At 41.4% G+C, this 19,556-nt stretch overlaps 3 protein-coding genes and 1 long non-coding RNA gene across 4 annotated transcripts; 2 read left to right on the forward strand and 2 right to left on the reverse strand.

The window, feature by feature from the left end:
* Positions 1 to 1,932, reverse strand: LOC134289061 (uncharacterized). Its single transcript, XR_009998240.1, has 3 exons — positions 1,757 to 1,932; positions 1,562 to 1,687; positions 1 to 1,495 (listed from the first exon to the last, which is right to left on the reverse strand). It is a non-coding gene; the product is annotated as an uncharacterized LOC134289061 (long non-coding RNA).
* Positions 1,933 to 6,151: 4,219 nt separating this feature from the next.
* On the forward strand, positions 6,152 to 7,670 carry LOC109417740 (immunoglobulin-binding protein 1). Its single transcript, XM_029853293.2, has 4 exons — positions 6,152 to 6,327; positions 6,435 to 6,643; positions 6,706 to 7,324; positions 7,388 to 7,670. Exons 1-4 carry the CDS (start codon positions 6,205 to 6,207, stop codon positions 7,496 to 7,498), a joined length of 1,062 nt encoding a protein of 353 aa, XP_029709153.2. The 5' UTR covers positions 6,152 to 6,204; the 3' UTR covers positions 7,499 to 7,670.
* Positions 7,671 to 7,771: 101 nt separating this feature from the next.
* Positions 7,772 to 13,733, reverse strand: LOC109420032 (phosphatidylinositol glycan anchor biosynthesis class U protein). The gene is made up of 4 exons (XM_019694344.3): positions 13,421 to 13,733; positions 12,718 to 13,354; positions 8,143 to 8,414; positions 7,772 to 8,080 (listed from the first exon to the last, which is right to left on the reverse strand). The coding sequence occupies exons 1-4, from the start codon at positions 13,545 to 13,547 to the stop codon at positions 7,827 to 7,829; spliced, it is 1,290 nt and encodes a 429-aa protein (XP_019549889.3). The 5' UTR covers positions 13,548 to 13,733; the 3' UTR covers positions 7,772 to 7,826.
* A 199-nt stretch (positions 13,734 to 13,932) lies between these two features.
* LOC109417738 (dolichyl-phosphate beta-glucosyltransferase) lies at positions 13,933 to 16,227 on the forward strand. Its single transcript, XM_019691855.3, has 4 exons — positions 13,933 to 14,093; positions 14,157 to 14,252; positions 15,064 to 15,238; positions 15,296 to 16,227. Exons 2-4 carry the CDS (start codon positions 14,181 to 14,183, stop codon positions 16,030 to 16,032), a joined length of 984 nt encoding a protein of 327 aa, XP_019547400.3. The 5' UTR covers positions 13,933 to 14,093; positions 14,157 to 14,180; the 3' UTR covers positions 16,033 to 16,227.
* The last annotated feature ends 3,329 nt before the right edge of the window (positions 16,228 to 19,556 follow it).

Consider the following 19,556-nt stretch of genomic DNA (forward strand, 5'->3'; position numbering starts at 1 on the left):
CTTATTTTACACCTTGTTTTTTTTTTTAAGAAAGCTAACAGAAAAAAATAGATTTATCTAACAAAGCATGCTATTTTTATTTAGTTCTTATTTATCTGAAATTCACACCTGTACTGTTTAGACACATTCGACGAAGCAATTTTGTAGAAAAAACTGACACACCTTCAGCGCTCTCATCATTGCGTAATGGCCGAGGTAATGGCAGTTTCCGAGAGCAACCCAAGTAACCACGAAGCCGTATATAAGTGCATCAATTTTGCTGTATATTCATATTTAAAATTGTGAATATAATGCTGCATTACTTTAAACACCTCATTGAAGCAATATTAAAGTCGAAAAGGGCCCCACTACAATCAAATTAATACCACATATTGCAGCACGTTGACAGCCATTGCTAAAGTAACTTAAATGCATGTGCTGTACATTTGCATTTACACATGCTAAATACGTGCAACACGAAAAATCAAAATAAAAAGCTATTTTTAGCACCGCTTCTTTATCGACGGTACTAATTCCCCCACACATGAATGTTTTAACCATTGTTTTTTTTTTGTCGCCGGGTCGGGAGTCGAACCAGAATTGTTGAAGACCGCTAGATGAGTTCCATATGCGCTGGCGCCTTGGTCCGTTTCTGCTGCAGTGATAACAACAGATATTTCATTAACTAAAAAGAGACTGTTCTTCTGTCTCAATCATTGCAGTAGAGGGCAAAACGACTATGTCATATGTAATAGAATCCCTGGAATCACATTCTCATAATCACTGATAAGTACATAATGCATTTCAGAATACATTCAATCAATATAAGAAATTTAAAACACCCTTCGCACACTGCTCACATGCTAGTTGTGGTTTCCATAATTATTGGCTTGTGATAGCAGCCAACAGAAAAGAGAAAAGGTAATCTTTAAAAAGGTTTTTATGAAAAAAAAAATCGTCGATCGGTGGTTCAAACGGGGATTAAGTTGGTCAGGAGTCGAACCAGAAGTGTTGATGACCGCTAGAGTAAAGTTGTTCACTCTTCTTGAATACATTTGTTTACCATTGGAGTCAAGCTGTTACAATTGTATTATTAGAGCAACCTTTGCAAGTTTGTACATTGCATTTATTCAGTTTATGCAGTGTTGAATTATTGAATTATCGTATATCAGCTTTGAATATACCATAATGTAAAGAAAAATGTAATGCATCATTACATTGATAATGCCCATCTAAAGGATTATTGCATGACAAGTGTGGAATTACTGCATTTCACATTGCAAAGGTTGATATTCAGTCTAATTCGTGCAATGATATAATGCTTGTGGTTACTTGGGTCCTCAGGCTGTCGGTTTGAATCTGAGCACCGAATCCTCCGAAAATGGGGATGTCCAGAGATGTTCGTAAAACCGGTTTACTGGTAACCGCTGGTAGCTACTCCAAATCCTGCGGTACTCGTCTGAGGGCTCTTTCGATTTGCTTGGTAATCCTTTTTTTGGCAGTTTTCCACCCAGTTCTAAAATTTCAACATAAAGGTAAAGCAATGTTACTTTACATGAACTGTTGTTTGGGTCTGTCTTACCTGACCGATTCTGCAATTTGATAATATGATCTCCGCTGTTCCTTTTCCAGTGCCGATCGGAACCGTTCATCCTAATTCCGGTTTTTGCGCCTCAAGACGCCTTCCACATGGTGTCGTTTGGTCAGTCTGAAAATACGACAATAAACATAAAACAACAATGCTTTCTTTCTGCATCTTATTTCAATGAAAACTCACCTAAATTCCTGAGATAGTTCATAGTTGTTGAGCTGTGGATTCGACTCAGAACTTGTTTTGATTGAACAGCTGATGGATCGACGCAGCTGATTTGTTAGGTGGAAGAGCTGTCAAATTGAATTGCACGGCGTTGCGACGTCGAAACGCTTTTAGCGATTTTAAACGGTATTGGGCGATTCTCAGACGATTTTCGTCATTATGTTCGATTTTTCAGATATTTCGGATTTTTGCCATTTTGATGAAAATGGAAAGCATAAAACCGACAAAAACCAGACCAAAACTTAGAAAATGGGGAAAATCCTATAAAATCGATTTCAAATCAAATGTAATGAAAACTGTTGTGAATAATCAAGTATCGCAGAAACACCTTTATTTGGATACTTTCGAAGCCAGAAGCGAAAACAAAACAAACTGTCAATCTTCAAATTCACCCAAAGCGGAGTGTTTGGGGTATATCCTAGATTGAGCTAAAACAATCCATAAACCAGAACAATATTGTACCCAATACAGTAGTGTTGGTGACGTACTTGATTTTAAATAATTTTTATCTCGAGTTTAGGTTATTTCGTTTCCCCGTGCAAGTGTCAAATTTTAACTAAAAGTTAAACGAACAAGCGAAATGGTTCACACCCTAAATGGCTGCGTATCGAACATTACATTAAAAGTCGTTTCTGAAGGGAATGCCAATCTCGCCCGTCATCAAAATGATCAACGTGTCTCCAATTCCAGGTAACACACATTTGTTATGCTTATTTTCATGATGATCTAAAACCAACTTATAATCTGAAACTCTTGTGTAAATTAAGCCCGTTAATTTATTATATGGAAAAATCAATTGGGTTGTTTAGTGAATAAAATATTGCTATTTTCTATAGCCTAATCGAAAGAGCTCATTTTTCTGAGTATAACGTGATTTTATTGGATTCCTACATCTTTGTTTTGATTGTTAAATCACCAAAACAGTTTTAATTTTTGTGGATAGAATGACAGTTCAATCGCTAAAATGACAGTTCGACCCGAACAAAAAAATTTCCCCATACAAACTTAAAATGCATTTTAAAAACAGTTCCCGGACTTCAAAAATTATGAAATTTTGGATTTCGACTAATTTTTGGGCGGAGAATCCGATTATGAAATAATCCGGATACCCCTAAAGAACCCAATTGTGGCTTGTTCCGCTTTTTACCCTTCTTACACCCATAAGAAGGGTATAAATACCGCTTGGAAAACCGACTTTCGATCCGAGGCCCGCAGGGCCGAGTCACATATACCAATCAACTCAGCTCGACGAATTGAGCAAATGTCTGTATGTGCGTGTGTGTGTATGTGTGTGTGTATGTGTGTGTGTGTGTGTGTGTGTGTGTGTATGTATGTTACAAAAAAATGTCACTCACGGTTCTCAGCCGTCTGTTGACCGATTTGAGTTCTCTTGGAAGCAAATGAAAGCTACTACATCCTAGTAGAACGCTATTGAATTTTATTTTGATTGGACGTTCGGTTACCGAGATATCTTTCAAAGAATGCTAGGGAGTAGTACAACTTAATTATTTTAGATATTTTTGACAAAGTGTATCACCATAAATTTCTCAGCCGTCTATCAACCGATTTGGGTTCTTAAGGCCCCAAACGAAAGCTACTACATCCTAGTAGAACGCTATTGAATTTTTTTTGATTGGACGTTCGGTTACCGAGATATCTTTCAAAGAGTGCTAGGGAGTAGTACAACTTAATTATTTTAGATATTTTTGACAAAGTGTATCACCATAAATTTCTCAGCCGTCTATCAACCGATTCAGGTTCTTAAGGCCCGAAACGAAAGCTACGGCACCCTAGAAGAACGCTTTTGAATATCATTCGGATTGGACATTTTGTAACCGAGATATCTTTCGGGGAGTACTTTGGAGTAATACAACTTAACTTTTTAAGAGGTCTTTGACAAAATGCTTCATAATAAATGAATCAGCCGTGTGTCAATCGATTTGAGTTCTCTCAGCATCAAATGAAAGCTACAGCATCCAAGTAGTATGCTATTAAATTTCATGCCGTTTGGACATTTTGTTTCCGAGATATCTTTCCACGAGTACTAAGGAGTAATGAAATTTACGCTTTTGAGAGATTTTTGATAAAATGTATCATAATACATTTCTCAGCCGTTTGTCAACAGATTTTTTATGATCATATTTGGTTACACAAGTTAGTTATACATGAAAATGCAATTGCATCAAATACATAAAAGCTACTATCTCTTTGTAATATTTGAGCTTAATAAACAGCAGCAAAAATATCACGGAATGTATGTAGGAAAAGCCTTTTTATGATCAAATTTGGTTTATCAAGGAGCTCTGCATGAAAATGCAATTGCATCAAATATATAAAAGCTACTATCTCTTTGTAATATTTGAGCTTAATAAACAGTAGCAAAAATATCACGGAATGTATGTAGGAAAAGCCTTTTTACCCTTCTTACACCCATAAGAAGGGTATAAATATCGCTCGAAAAACCGACTTTCGATCCGAGGCCCGGAGGGCCGAGTCTCATATACCAATGAACTCAGCTCGACGAACTGAGCAAATGTCTGTATGTGTGTGTGTGTGTGTGTATGTGTGTATGTGTGTATGTGTGTATGTGTGTGTGTGTATGTGCGTTACAAAAAAAAAGTTACGCACGTTTCTCAGCCGTCTGTCAACCGATTTGAGTTCTCTTGGAAGCAAATGAAAGCTACCACATCCTAGTAGAACGCTATTGAATTTTTTTTCGATTGGACGTTTGGTTACCGAGATATCTCTCGAAGAGTACTTATGAGTCATACATCTGAACTTTTTAAGATTTTTGACCAAGTGTATCATAATAAATATTACGGTCGTTTGTCAATCGATTTGGGTTCTCTTGGCACCAAATGAAAGCTACAGCATCCTAGTAGATCGCCCAGAAATTTTATTTCGATTGGACATTTGGTTACAGAGATATCTTTCGAAGAGTACTTAGGATTTATTCAACTAAACTTTTTGAGATTTTTGACCAAATGTATCATAATAAATATCTCAACCGTCTGTCAACCGATTTCGTTTCTACTGGCACCAAATGAAAGCTATAACATCCTAGTAGAACGCTATACAATTTTATTAGGATTAGACATTTGGTTATCGAGATATCTTTCAAAGAGTACTTTGGAGTAATACAGGTTGACGGTTAACCTTTTGAGAGATTTTTGACCAAGTGTATCTTAATAAATATCTCAGCCGTCTGTCAACCGATTTGGGTTCTCTTAGCACCAAATGAAAGCTACAGTATCCTTGTAAAAGGCCCTGAAATTTTATTTCGATTCGAAATTTGATTACTTAGATATCTTACGAATAGTATTTTAATAAATTCTTTTTTTTATTATTATATCCACTTGTTATCTTGCATGGGTTTTTGTCCAGTCTATGGGTAATTATTGTTCAATCAATAATGCTGACCTCATACAAAGTGTATTTTAGCAGGTTATTGTTTTCAACAAAATTATAAATAACAAATTACAAATACACAGGAATTTTATGAAAACTAACAATGTTAAATGAAAGCTTTGAATTTTGTGGGAAAAATGCAAGAACCGGACAGCCAAAATAACTAGCTAATGCCAAAACTGATTAACTTAGTAGATATATCATTTCTTTTTACACCATAACCATTAATACCAAGTACTTCGGAGATATTATGTTTCCAGTTCAAAACCGAATTAGCGACATTTTTTCTTTGACTTCCGCTGCGTTTGCCTTGCGTTAAACACCATGTCGGAAGTGGGGCGCTGTATTGTACACCTGGTGCTCTATACAGCGCCCCACTTCCGACATGGTGTTTAACGCAAGGCAAACGCAGCGGAAGTCAAAGAAAAAATGTCGCTAATTCGGTTTTGAACTGGAAACATAATATTAGACAAAGTGTATCTCGCTGATTTTCTTACCCATTTGTTAATCAATTCAAGATCTTTTGGCAGTTAACAAAAGATACAATATTCCAGAATATGTAAGCTATTTTTTAAACATTCCATACAAGATTCTAGGAGGTGTCTGACATTTCTGGTAGTTTAGTCCATGGTCCATAATGCTATTTTGGAAACCAATCCACTAGATGCCAAATCCACAATATTTTCGAGAACTTTTGGTCAATTACACAAAATAAATATGTTAAATACAAATAATACAACAATAATTTTAATAAGTGTAAGAAGGGTTCTGTTCACCATAGGTGGATTAATTCGGGTTTTAATTAATATACTGAAAAAAAAATTATAAATACTAAATATTTTTTCAAAGGTAAATAATGTTGTCCACAAATTCACCTCATGCCCACTGTTTGAAGCCACCCATCATCATCATCATCATCACCAGTGGCTTTGATGGGTGAGTGGGATGCGGCGCAGAAGACGAGCTCTAGCTGCTGATGCCTTTTATTTATAAACAAAAAGATGGCCGAAACACATCAGGAGATTCCGATTGACCGCAAACTTTCCGAGATTTTCCAGGAGGCGTACGACCTGATGGGCACGCTTGACACCTGTTACGATCCGACCAACAGCCCGGAAGTACAGGTGAGTTAAATTTTCCGTTGCGAGCGGATTTGTTCTAGGTTTTTTTTTCGGGCAGTCTAGAATGTTCTGCTTTGAGATGGGTGCTTTCATCTTCTTTTCTTCTGCAGGCCAAGATCAAAAAGTGCATCGGACTGTTTGAGGATTCTACCCGACTGGTCAGCCTATGCGGATTGTTCAGCAAGAATGAAACGCACGACGAGGTGGCCACAGATAATCTGCGCTACTTCTTGTTACCGTTCTTTTTGGCTCAGCTGACGCTGAAGCTGTGCAATGCCGAGCGGAAGGAGATCGTCGAGGTGGCGGAAGTTTACTACAAGTGTGTTGGGGACATTGGGTAGTTGTAGACGGATCTGAATGAAAATGTATTTATATTTTTAGTGATTTCCTGCGACGCTGTGAGGATTACAAGCTGTGCGATAAGCCGGAAGCGGTGCTCGTTGAAGAACATCACGGTGCACATGAGGGCGATAAGTTCCAGGAATTGACACGGATGGCCCAGGAGCGGAATGCAAAGTTGAAAAAGTACCAGGAGAAGAAGGAGCTGGATGAGCAGATCAAGAAGCTGAAAATTGCAATGGAGAAAGAGCACGTGGATGAGGAGGTGAAGAGAGAGTTCTACATGAAGCTGTTGAACTCATGCATTATGGAGGCGCACGAGGAACTGGTCAGTATTAGTCAGGAGAAACAGATTCTGGAGCACATTGCCGTTATGCGGAGGAACAGCGGAGGAGAGGAGGGTAAAATGCATCCGCCGAAGGGACCGGCACCGAGACCGCTGAAGCCGATCATTATAACGAAGGATGCTGTTCAGAAGGCGGTCTTCGGGCTGGGCTATCCGAGCTTTCCGACCATGACGGTGGCGGAGTTCTACGAACAACGTGTGGCCGAAGGCATTTTCCCGGACGCCGAACGCATGAAGGAGATCAACAAGAACAGTCTGATGAATCGCGTCTATCAGGACAATGAAGCAGAGCAGGATAAGGAGGATGAAAAGAATGTAATAAAACATGAACAGATTCATTTTGTAGGTTATTAATCACATTCTCATTCATTTTCGCAGGAAATGTTGGTCGAGCAGGACGACGAGGAATATCTGGCCCGTCAGCGCGCAAAGGATGAGTTCAAGGATGATCACCGTCGTGGTTACGGAAATCGTTACAATCGAAGCTAAATTTTTAATTCAAAAGAGTTTATACGCTATCATACAAAAGAAACATCATGTGTGACAAAATAAGTGTCGTACCTACACATGAAATTATCGATGCAAGCACGAACTGATTTATAGAGTTTTTTCTGTGTCCTTGTTAGCAATAATCCTATAATAAAACTGAGTGTTCTCCGTACCATTTCATTTTGAATAGTTAAGCCGAATTCCTTTGGGTAAAATGTTGTATGTAAATATCTTGTATACTTAGGATTATCTTTCAAATTTATAGGCCATCAATTTTTACACTCATTTCTGTTTATTCTACACTTGTGCCGTAAGCATTATTCGAAATCTATTCCAGCGCAATCCGGGCTTCCTTACCGTCGATTGTGATGTTCATTCCATGCTTGAGGCAAAATTCGCGCTTGATATACGCGAAGAACAGGTCGGTGATGAGGAAAATCTGCGCGGTGCAGAAGACTAGCGTCATACCGAAGTAGAAGTTGGCGTTGGCCGAGTTGGAGTAGATCCACAGGTGCCACACGGTCGGCCCCAGGATGCTCGTCACCAGCATGGTCGCTCCCACGATGTAGTTGTGACCCATGACTGCAAGGATACGAAGGAAAACGGTTAAATCAGGATTCAAGATCGACTTGAATGATTCTTACACTTTGAGATCGACTTCCAGAGGGGCAGCAGCGAAAGGTACATGCTGATGTCTCCGACGCAGGGGTAAGGACGAAAGACGACGCCCAGGGCTAGCAGCATCGTTAGCAACATGATTGGTTCCTTGTGCAGCTTGAATGTCAGCGGGAATAAGTACAGCAGGGTGGCGTTGATTTGGAATGTGTACAGGAATAGCGTCCGGAAGTGATCGAACATTTCGGTGAAGAAATACCAGAATAGGCCGATGTTGGGCTGCAGATCACGGCAGTTGAAGCTGTAAAGAGATCGTTACAGGATTAATGGAGGAAAATCACGTGAAGATGTAAGAGCTTTAATAGCAGCTTGGCTATCTGAACAGATGTAGGTATATTACTATGCCCATTACGTGTTGCTGAAGTGCTGATTGCACTCCGAACATAAGAGCAAAAATTTCGGCCTGAAAAACGGTGCACTGTCTACCAAATGAGTAAGACTGATGTTGCCTTAGCTCACGAGGATAAACACCAGTACCAGAGAAAGGAATCAACAGTGTAACCAATACGATGCCGTCTGAAATACTTCTTTCAAGATATCCAGATGTGCACTCTTCCCGGGAAGAGATTTTCTTGGAAAAAATCCTATATGGAAAATTGCAAGCAATTGTAAGATCACTTGGAGCAAGGACAATTTTGTCCCAATTCACCAAAACTAGAAACAACGAGATGTGTGTTGATGTGCGGAGTTTTCTCTATTAGACCGAGTACCCCGTAGCCGGTAGGTGCAAGAAAGTGCTGCTTGTTTGAGATAAATGTGTAGTGGGGTAACGTCAAAGAGAACTTCTAGCGCTGCCGTGGAAGAAGAAGAGGACGCTCCAGACATCGCCATTAAGCACATCTTTTGGAGATGGCCTAACTTTGATTGGATCGTTCTAATTTCGCCATTTTGTCACCACACAAGACATCCATAGGCCAATATTGGCCGAACAACAGTTGTGTAAATCCAGTTGATATACTTCGGTTTTAGAACCCAAGTTGTACCAAAGGTACGCCGGCATTGCCCGAAGGCCATACAAGCTTTCTTGATTCTGAACTCAACATGAGGTGTCCAGGAAAGCTTGGAATCAAGAATGACTCCAACGTGCTTTACCTGTTCAGTCACATCGATTTCAAAGAGACGCAAAGATCGAACGTGTTTACGGTTTCGTCTTTCCGTAAAAAGACCAATAGATGTTACTCGGATTAACCGAAAGGCCATATTGGAGACACCAACCCTCAACTACCTGAAGGGCGCTTTGCATCAGGTCGAAAAGGGTGGTGATACACATACCAACTAACAATGCTAGGTAGGTCGTCGGCAAAACCATAAGGAGGAAAACCGCTCTTATTAAGTTGCCTCGTATCTGCAACGAGTTTCCACAAAAGCGGTGATAAGACTCCCCCTTGGGGGCAACCACAAACATTCAATTTCCTAATCGCCGCTTGACGCAATGTCGCGAAGAAATGTCGGCTTTTGAGCATTTGGTGAATCCAATTGGAAATCATTGGAGATATACCATGACCCCGTGCGGCTTCCAATATGGCATCGAAAGGCACGTTGTCAAAGGCACCCTCGATATCTAAGAAAACACCCAAACAGGATTGCTTTTGAGCGAATGCCTTCATGATATCGCAATCAACTTTGTGTAAAAGAGTCACAGTGGACTTTCCAGATTGGTTAGCATGTTGGTTCACATGAAGAGGCACATTGGCCAGATGAACATCACGGATGTGATGATCGACAATGCGTTCTAAGCACTTCAGAAGATAAGAGGTTAAACTGATAGGTCTGAAGCTCTTTGCTTCTTCATACGACGCACGACCCACTTTCGGAATAAACTTTACAGTAATATTCCGCCAGGATTTGGGAATATACCCTGTAGCAAAACTGCAAACGAGTAGTTGTTTTAAAACATGTTTGAAATTATCAAATCCTTTCTGAAGCAAAATAGGATAAATCCCATCTGCCCCAGGAGATTTGAAAGGAGCAAAGCTATTAAGTGCCCATTCAACCGATTCTAACGTTATGACACTCCGAGCCAAAGCTAAAGAATCATATCTATATCAGGTTCATCTGAATCTGTAATATCCACACATCCGGGGAAGTGTGTACTGAATGAACATTCCAAAACTTCCTCATCAGAGGAAGTGAAATCACCATTTGGCATACGAAATTCTTTCACTTGAAAATCCTTAGATTTTGCAAGGATTTTGTTCGATCGACTGGCTTCACTCAGACTGAAAACATTTGTACAAAAGGTTTTCCAGCCGGATCGTTCAGCAGACCGAAGAGCTTTCTGGTAGGCCTTGCGAACCTACCTGAAAAGCTCCGATCCAGCAGAACGTCGTCTGTTCCAACTCTTTCTACAATGTTTCCTGAGCTTCGCCAGATCAGAGTTCCACCAAAGGGTTCCTCTTGTGGACTTCACAGACCGCATAGGGCAAGCTTCTTCAAAAGCTTCCATGATGAAGGCCGTTGTAGTATCAACGGCATCATCTAAATCACTTGGAGTGTCAATTGATGGTGAGTATCCATGAAATTTGGCTGCAACCAAATCGGTAAAGAGCTACCAGTTGGTTGACCGGGGGTTCCTGAAACGCAAAGTTTGCGAAGTAACATTCACATGTTCAAACAAGATGTAACGATGGTCAGATAAAGATTCTTCATCTGACACATGCCAATTAGTCAGCTCGTGACTAATTCTGCTAGAGAAAAGCGTTATGTCTAACACTTCCTCTCTAGCAGATACCATGAAGGTTGGGCGGTTGCCTATGTTAAATAATGCAAGATCTGTACTACTTAAGTATTCCATTAAACTGGAGCCTCTCAAATTGATGTCTGAGCTGCTCCAGATTATATGGTGAGCATTAGCATCCCTGCCAACAATTAGCGGAAGGCCTTTTGAAGTGCAGTAAGCAATGACTTGCTTGAAAGCATTCGTAGGGGATGGTTCATCATGCGGTGAATAAACCGAACAATAAACGTATTTCCTGTTGAGGTTTCCAACAGATACATCGATTGTTATAGCACATACATCTCTAGTAGTTAGTTCAGAGATGAGTGTAGCAACGATTGCGTTGTTGATAAGAACACAGGCTCGAGGCATGACACGCGAGTTTGCCATTTCATTTTTACTGAAAGTAGTAAACACCGGATTCACAAGGTTTCCTAGATAGAAATTCCCCTTACGAAAGTAAGATTCTTGGACCAAGGCCACTTGGACTGTACCATTTGCAAAAGTCTGCAAAGATTGATCGTTGTTGCTGTTCTTTCATGCTGAAGATTGATCTGAGCTATCCTAACCGTAGCCACCACCCAAACTAGGCAAAATTAAACTCTTTGCAATCACAGCACCACAAAGAACAGCTGCAATAAAACCAGAGCGGTATCGATTTGAAAACGCCAAAAGGCGAGGATACACAGAATACACTGTGTAAATCGCATAATGCGAAACCATATGGGTGAAAATTTAAACTAGGTAATTAACAACATCTTCATAATCCCGCCCTTATTTAGCCTCAAGTGAGACTAAAGAAGGGCAGCTGATTGTCTCGGAGCAACACAAGGTCCACTGCACTATTTCTATTGCTCCAGTTAGCGCAGTAAGGGCAAAATACTGTGGAGGGCGCCCTGGTACTCCACAGGCTTCGTTAGCGGTTAGGTTTCCATTAGACCCCCTAGCCACTCATTGCTAGGTATGGTAAGTATATAGCCGCATCACACCATAAATTAGCAGTCACCTGAGTGGACTCTTACCACTGGAACAGGCCGTCCGTAGTGTTATTTTTAGCCAATTGAGACAACCGCTACCGACGCAGGCTAATCGAGAAAAGAAGTTAACATTGATGATCAACTTCATACGGGCTCGAACAGCCGCCAGTGAAACCCCTTAACCTAAGTTGGGCAGGCACCAATAACCCGTTAACTGCTTGTTCATGAGCTGCTCTTTTCATACTATACAGCTGGTAGACTATTGGGCCCATATAGCCGAGGCGGTAAACGCATGGGTATTCAGCATGACCATGCTGAGGGTGACGGGTTCGATTCCCGGTCGGTCCAGGATCTTTTCGTAAAGGAAATTTCCTTGACTTCCTTGGGCATAAAGTATCTTCGTGCCTGCCACACGATATACACATGCAAAATGGTCATTGGCAGAGGCAGCTCTCAGTTAATAACTGTGGAAGTGCTCATAGAACACTAAGCTGAGATGCAGGCTTTGTCCCAATGAGGACGTTACGCCAAGAAGAGAGAGAGAGAGCTGGTAGACTACTAAGACAGACTTAAAGTTTAGTTGGGCTCAGATACTCAACAAGATCATACTAAAGGTAACGGGGTCAATTTCCAGGGTCCAGGAATTTTTTGTAATGAAATTTTACTTAATTCTCTGGGGCATACTACAGACTACACCATACATGAATGCAAAATGGTCAAGATAGGCAAAGAAAACTATCTGTTGATAATTGCGGAAGTGTTTATAGAGCTGAAAAGCAGACTCCTTTTAGTTAAGACATTATGCCAGGATAAAAAATAAAGCATTGAAAAAACTGAACAGCATCACTTACATGAATCCGTAGGTTGCATCCAGGAAGCTCCAGTCGCCCATAATCACAAATCCGGCGTAATTCACCCCCAGCAAAGTCATCAGGAACGTTGCGCATGTGATCATAATGCTGCGCACTTTGTGCTGCCCATCATCCTGAGCGATGTACAGCGCAGCCGGAATGATCAGCACGCACGGGTAGATGTTCATCTGCGTTTCCAGAGCCAGCGCCACGCAGGCCACCAACCGAATCCGGTGGGCCATCCCCAGCAGGAACAACGCCAGCAGGAAGTTACTCAGCACCGTCGTGGTTTGACCGACACAGTTCAGGATCGAGTACGGATTGAACATGTACGCCAGGGCTACATAGTACGGTACCGCCCGGACGTCGTCCGGTGAAATCTGCAACTCTTTGGTCCCCTTGGCAAAGCTTGCCAGCTGAGATCGCTGGCTGTCGTACAACTTCCGAATGAAAATGCCGGCAGCGCTTTTGAGCATCAGAATGGTGCCCACCTCCAGCTGGATGAATATGACACTAACGAAGGCGGACAGTTTCTCCAACAGGAACCACACCGAAACCAGCACGAATGGGTTCTGGTGGTAGAGATCACCGTCGTACGGGTTGGTTCCGTTGGCGTACAGGTATGCGCCTTCGATTGCTGGAATCGTGTGGGAAACGGCTGTCAATATACAATTCATATTAAGAATGGATCAATCAAACATACCTCGTTTCCACGAGTTCAGCGGAGTGGCCACTTCGACACGGTTCTGAATGGTGACACCGTAGTGGGAATGCATCAGGAGATAGCGCAGGGCGGCGCCCAGAACGACGGCTGTCGTCCACTTCATCATCTTTTCCAGGTAGTGGTATACCTCTGTCTTTGGTTTTTTTTTTGGATCTGGGTAGATGCCGATGAATTGGGATTTCTAGTAATACTTTTCGCGAAACTACATTAACGTTCTTTTATCACAAAGTTCCAAGAAAATTTTAATGTAAAACTGCCTTGTTTTGGAAGGCGAGTCTGCGGGTTTTCAGCGTTTTCATTGTTTTCATTCAACGATGATACTGCCCTATCAGCAAAACTGTTCGTCATTATTTAAAAGCCCGCCTTCTCTAGGGGTAAACAGAAGTACTCAGCCATCGGTGTTCTTCTGTTTCTGAAGGGCACATAAGCCGGCAACGGGCGAAGAGGGTGAAGAAGATTCTTTTGTTTACTCAAGTGTTGGTTGGCTTGGCAGCTGTCGATGTGTTTTGGGTGACGTTCTCTTGTTTTCATTTTCACCGCAATCAGCAGCAAACACAGCCAGTACACGAGAGTTTTTGTAAAAGTGGATACGTGTTCTTGCTTAGTTAAATAATAAGATTTATTCTAGTTTTTCAGTAGTTTATTAGCTAAGGTATAGATATATCGTTGTACAGAGAATGGATTGAAATATCCAACTATAACTTGACTTTTTCAGACCAGCGGGTCCACACACAGAACCATGTCGGTTACGGAGTATGTCCAGCTGGCACTTTTATTCGGTTCTGGCTTTATATTCTTCCTGATGATTGTGGTAAGTATTAACCTAGTGAAAAGATAAGATCGTAAATGACGAATAATTGGTCAGGAGTTTACTCTTGAATCTGTTGGTTAAAAATTTTAAATGTATGAGGGTCTTATAGTCATAGCTGGTGCTATCCAGCACAGATCTTTTTGTTAATTTATACTCTTCCAATTCAACTAGTATTTTGCAAGCTCACATGCAATTGTTATAGATCTCTATTGTGGATTTACCGGCTACTTGTATTCTACTGGTCGCTTCAGTATGGCCTCCGAAGTAGCCGTTTTATAAAAAGTGTAACTTAAAAATATTTTTAAACATTTTTATTGTATGCGCTATTTCTCGTTGCCACTAGCTTTTCAGCGACATTCATTTTTTGACAATCAAGTTGATTTTTATATGAAAACGGCTACTTTGTAACGGCTACTCAAGTAGCCGGTAAATCCACAATATCTAGATTTGATGTAGTATTCACTACTTCTTCTGTATTTTGGCGCAACTTTCCAACTGGGAGTCCTTTAACAGTTATTCAGGCTTATTCTGCGCGGCGTGTGAGGTGAGACAGATGGTTTCGTCTCACGTGACGTGAGACGACTAATGTAAATCAAATGGGGCGAGTCGACTTTTGTCACCTCATTCGACTCGTCTCACCTCACACGCCGCGCAGAATAAGCCTGATTAACTGAGAGCTTCCTCTGCCAATGTAAATTTCACATTGTAAGACGGGCCAAAAAATGTGCAAAAAAATCTAGAAAAACAGTGTCCTGGAGATAATCTTTTATAACTCAATTAGTTCAAATCTTAAATAACCCTCAAATTACAGATTGGAATCATCCTCAAAGTGACAACCACTCCATTTCCGCACATTGTTCGCCACAAAGAGGAAGAGACCTTCGCGGATCCGACCACCGATGAAAGAACGAAGTTTCCTTCGCTCGAAGATCCACCATCTCTGGAGCTGAGCGTAATCGTGCCTGCGTTTGACGAAGAAAAACGACGTACGTTTAATTACAACCATAATTCTGCAGTATTTTCATTTATTACTTTTGTTTCAGTCCCGGTAATGCTGGACGAATGCCTCGAATATCTCGAATCTCGACGGAAAGCGGAGAAATCCTTTTCCTACGAAGTCATCGTCGTAAGCGATGGCAGCCGCGACAAAACCGTACAAGTGGCCCAGAAATATTGCGCTAAGCATGGCACCGATAGGGTTCGGGTGCTAGCCCTCGTTCAAAACCGTGGCAAAGGCGGTGCCGTTCGATTGGGAATGCTCAGCGCCCGGGGTCGATTCTTGCTGTTTGCCGATGCCGATGGCGCAACAAAATTCCCGGACTTTGCCAAACTGGAACAAAGCATGGCCCAGCTGTGCGGCAACGACCACACCAGAGATGCCATCGCAATCGGTTCCCGAGCGCACCTGGAGCAGGAAGCCACCGCCCAACGGACCCTCTTCCGGACGCTGCTCATGCACGGTTTCCACTTCCTGGTTTGGACCTTTGCGGTGAAGAAGATCCGAGACACCCAGTGCGGTTTCAAGCTGTTGACCAGGTCGTCCGCGCGGAAGGTTTTTGCCGTGATGCACGTGGAACGTTGGGCCTTCGATGTGGAACTGCTGTTCATTGCCCAGTCGTACAACATTCCGATCGAGGAGATTGCGGTGCGTTGGACGGAAATCGAAGGCTCCAAGTTGACCCCGTTCTGGTCGTGGCTTCAGATGGGACGGGATTTGATCTTCATCTGGTTCCGCTATGCGATAGGGGCGTGGCAGCTGCGGAAGGAACACGCGAACTGATCGGCCAGTTGATCTCAATGTGGATGAGTGCTGTGCATTTCTTTTTTTTTTAGTTTGTAATGTGTGGAATATAAGTGTTCCATAATCTATTCGTAAGACGTATAATTTTCATATATTACTTTTAATAAGGTAACCTAAACTGTAAAGACTAGCGTGCACTTACAAAATCATAAATAAATGGCTCAAAGAATCCAAGTAATGTTATCAATTTACAAGTTGAAGTTGCCTTGTTTAGTCTAGTCTAGTCTAGTCTAGTCTAGTCTAGTCTAGTCTAGACTAGTCTAGTCTAGTCTAGTCTAGTCTAGTCTAGTCTAGTCTAGTCTAGACTAGTCTAGTCTAGTCTTTTTTTTTTTTTTTTTTTTTCCTCCCCTGTTGGGGAAATTAAGCCACTGCGTCCAATAGGCTGAACTTTTGTGGCATAAAAGTCTAGTCTAGTCTAGTCTAGTCTAGTCTAGTCTAGTCTAGTCTAGTCTAGTCTAGTCTAGTCTAGTCTAGTCTAGTCTAGTCTAGTCTAGTCTAGTCTAGTCTAGTCTAGTCTAGTCTAGTCTAGTCTAGTCTAGTCTAGTCTAGTCTAGTCTAGTCTAGTCTAGTCTAGTCTAGTCTAGTCTAGTCTAGTCTAGTCTAGTCTAGTCTAGTCTAGTCTAGTCTAGTCTAGTCTAGTCTAGTCTAGTCTAGTCTAGTCTAGTCTAGTCTAGTCTAGTCTAGTCTAGTCTAGTCTAGTCTAGTCTAGTCTAGTCTAGTCTAGTCTAGTCTAGTCTAGTCTAGTCTAGTCTAGTCTAGTCTAGTCTAGTCTAGTCTAGTCTAGTCTAGTCTAGTCTAGTCTAGTCTAGTCTAGTCTAGTCTAGTCTAGTCTAGTCTAGTCTAGTCTAGTCTAGTCTAGTCTAGTCTAGTCTAGTCTAGTCTAGTCTAGTCTAGTCTAGTCTAGTCTAGTCTAGTCTAGTCTAGTCTAGTCTAGTCTAGTCTAGTCTAGTCTAGTCTAGTCTAGTCTAGTCTAGTCTAGTCTAGTCTAGTCTAGTCTAGTCTAGTCTAGTCTAGTCTAGTCTAGTCTAGTCTAGTCTAGTCTAGTCTAGTCTAGTCTAGTCTAGTCTAGTCTAGTCTAGTCTAGTCTAGTCTAGTCTAGTCTAGTCTAGTCTAGTCTAGTCTAGTCTAGTCTAGTCTAGTCTAGTCTAGTCTAGTCTAGTCTAGTCTAGTCTAGTCTAGTCTAGTCTAGTCTAGTCTAGTCTAGTCTAGTCTAGTCTAGTCTAGTCTAGTCTAGTCTAGTCTAGTCTAGTCTAGTCTAGTCTAGTCTAGTCTAGTCTAGTCTAGTCTAGTCTAGTCTAGTCTAGTCTAGTCTAGTCTAGTCTAGTCTAGTCTAGTCTAGTCTAGTCTAGTCTAGTCTAGTCTAGTCTAGTCTAGTCTAGTCTAGTCTAGTCTAGTCTAGTCTAGTCTAGTCTAGTCTAGTCTAGTCTAGTCTAGTCTAGTCTAGTCTAGTCTAGTCTAGTCTAGTCTAGTCTAGTCTAGTCTAGTCTAGTCTAGTCTAGTCTAGTCTAGTCTAGTCTAGTCTAGTCTAGTCTAGTCTAGTCTAGTCTAGTCTAGTCTAGTCTAGTCTAGTCTAGTCTAGTCTAGTCTAGTCTAGTCTAGTCTAGCAGAGCTTGGAAGATTCATTCAAAAATGAACGAATTGCTAGTTTTCACGCTGCTTTGAATCACATTTTTCGTTCGCTCTCTTGGACTGCACACCATCGCACATCGCTTGCCTCACGAAGAACGGCAGAAGCAACTAAACAACACTCAAGTCCACCGGGGGGTGTGAATGCCTCATGCTGAAGTATATTCACGACCAACCGCGGCGATGAATGTTTATCACTCGTCGGGGCTGGCCGAAGCGAGGAATGCCAGTTCCACTCTCCTTTGCTTGTTGCGAAATGAACGAACCAAACGTACACACTATCAGCAACAGAGACAGATATATCCAAGCCACATGTAAGAGCGAGAACGCATGTGTTGCTCCACGGTGATAAACAAACACACACACCAGAATATTCGACGCCGTCGTTTCCAATAGTGGTAATCACGTTCAAATGTATGCGTGTCTCTTTTGTAGATGTAGTAGTGAACCTTGGGGGAAAATATGTGCACTCTTACCCCGGTTGTTAGTTTTATCATTATTTAGCCGTTTTACCCAAATCAGTTGGGTAATATTTTCATATGCAATCTGAATAGCCTTTGAATTGGCGTGCATTTTTGTGTATGGAAAAATTCAAGCTAGTGTTCGTGTGATGAAATGTCACTTATCTCTATAAATAGGTGCAGCTCAGCAGCATTGTGGCATGGGACAAGCAATCTTCAACTTCTTTGTGTTGTCTCTTTCGTTCGTCGTTTGGTTCGTTCACTGCTGCTCTGTTCAGTTAGGAATCAATATTCACGGGGTGCCGTAAAATTTATTCCTCGTGAGGCATGTATACTCACGAACGTTTTTGGGAACGATAATTGTATGTTCATGTTCACGGATTCATTCAGCCAAGCCCTGTAGTCTAGTCTAGTCTAGTCTAGTCTAGTCTAGTCTAGTCTAGTCTAGTCTAGTCTAGTCTAGTCTAGTCTAGTCTAGTCTAGTCTAGTCTAGTCTAGTCTAGTCTAGTCTAGTCTAGTCTAGTCTAGTCTAGTCTAGTCTAGTCTAGTCTAGTCTAGTCTAGTCTAGTCTAGTCTAGTCTAGTCTAGTCTAGTCTAGTCTAGTCTAGTCTAGTCTAGTCTAGTCTAGTCTAGTCTAGTCTAGTCTAGTCTAGTCTAGTCTAGTCTAGTCTAGTCTAGTCTAGTCTAGTCTAGTCTAGTCTAGTCTAGTCTAGTCTAGTCTAGTCTAGTCTAGTCTAGTCTAGTCTAGTCTAGTCTAGTCTAGTCTAGTCTAGTCTAGTCTAGTCTAGTCTAGTCTAGTCTAGTCTAGTCTAGTCTAGTCTAGTCTAGTCTAGTCTAGTCTAGTCTAGTCTAGTCTAGTCTAGTCTAGTCTAGTCTAGTCTAGTCTAGTCTAGTCTAGTCTAGTCTAGTCTAGTCTAGTCTAGTCTAGTCTAGTCTAGTCTAGTCTAGTCTAGTCTAGTCTAGTCTAGTCTAGTCTAGTCTAGTCTAGTCTAGTCTAGTCTAGTCTAGTCTAGTCTAGTCTAGTCTAGTCTAGTCTAGTCTAGTCTAGTCTAGTCTAGTCTAGTCTAGTCTAGTCTAGTCTAGTCTAGTCTAGTCTAGTCTAGTCTAGTCTAGTCTAGTCTAGTCTAGTCTAGTCTAGTCTAGTCTAGTCTAGTCTAGTCTAGTCTAGTCTAGTCTAGTCTAGTCTAGTCTAGTCTAGTCTAGTCTAGTCTAGTCTAGTCTAGTCTAGTCTAGTCTAGTCTAGTCTAGTCTAGTCTAGTCTAGTCTAGTCTAGTCTAGTCTGCTCTAGTGTTCTGCTCTAGTGTTCTGCTCTAGTGTTCTGCTCTAGTGTTCTGCTCTAGTGTTCTGCTCTAGTGTTCTGCTCTAGTGTTCTGCTCTAGTGTTCTGCTCTAGTGTTCTGCTCTAGTGTTCTGCTCT

This window comes from Aedes albopictus, chromosome 2 (genome assembly GCF_035046485.1).
Source record: "Aedes albopictus strain Foshan chromosome 2, AalbF5, whole genome shotgun sequence".
Classification (NCBI taxonomy): Eukaryota; Metazoa; Arthropoda; class Insecta; order Diptera; family Culicidae; genus Aedes; species Aedes albopictus.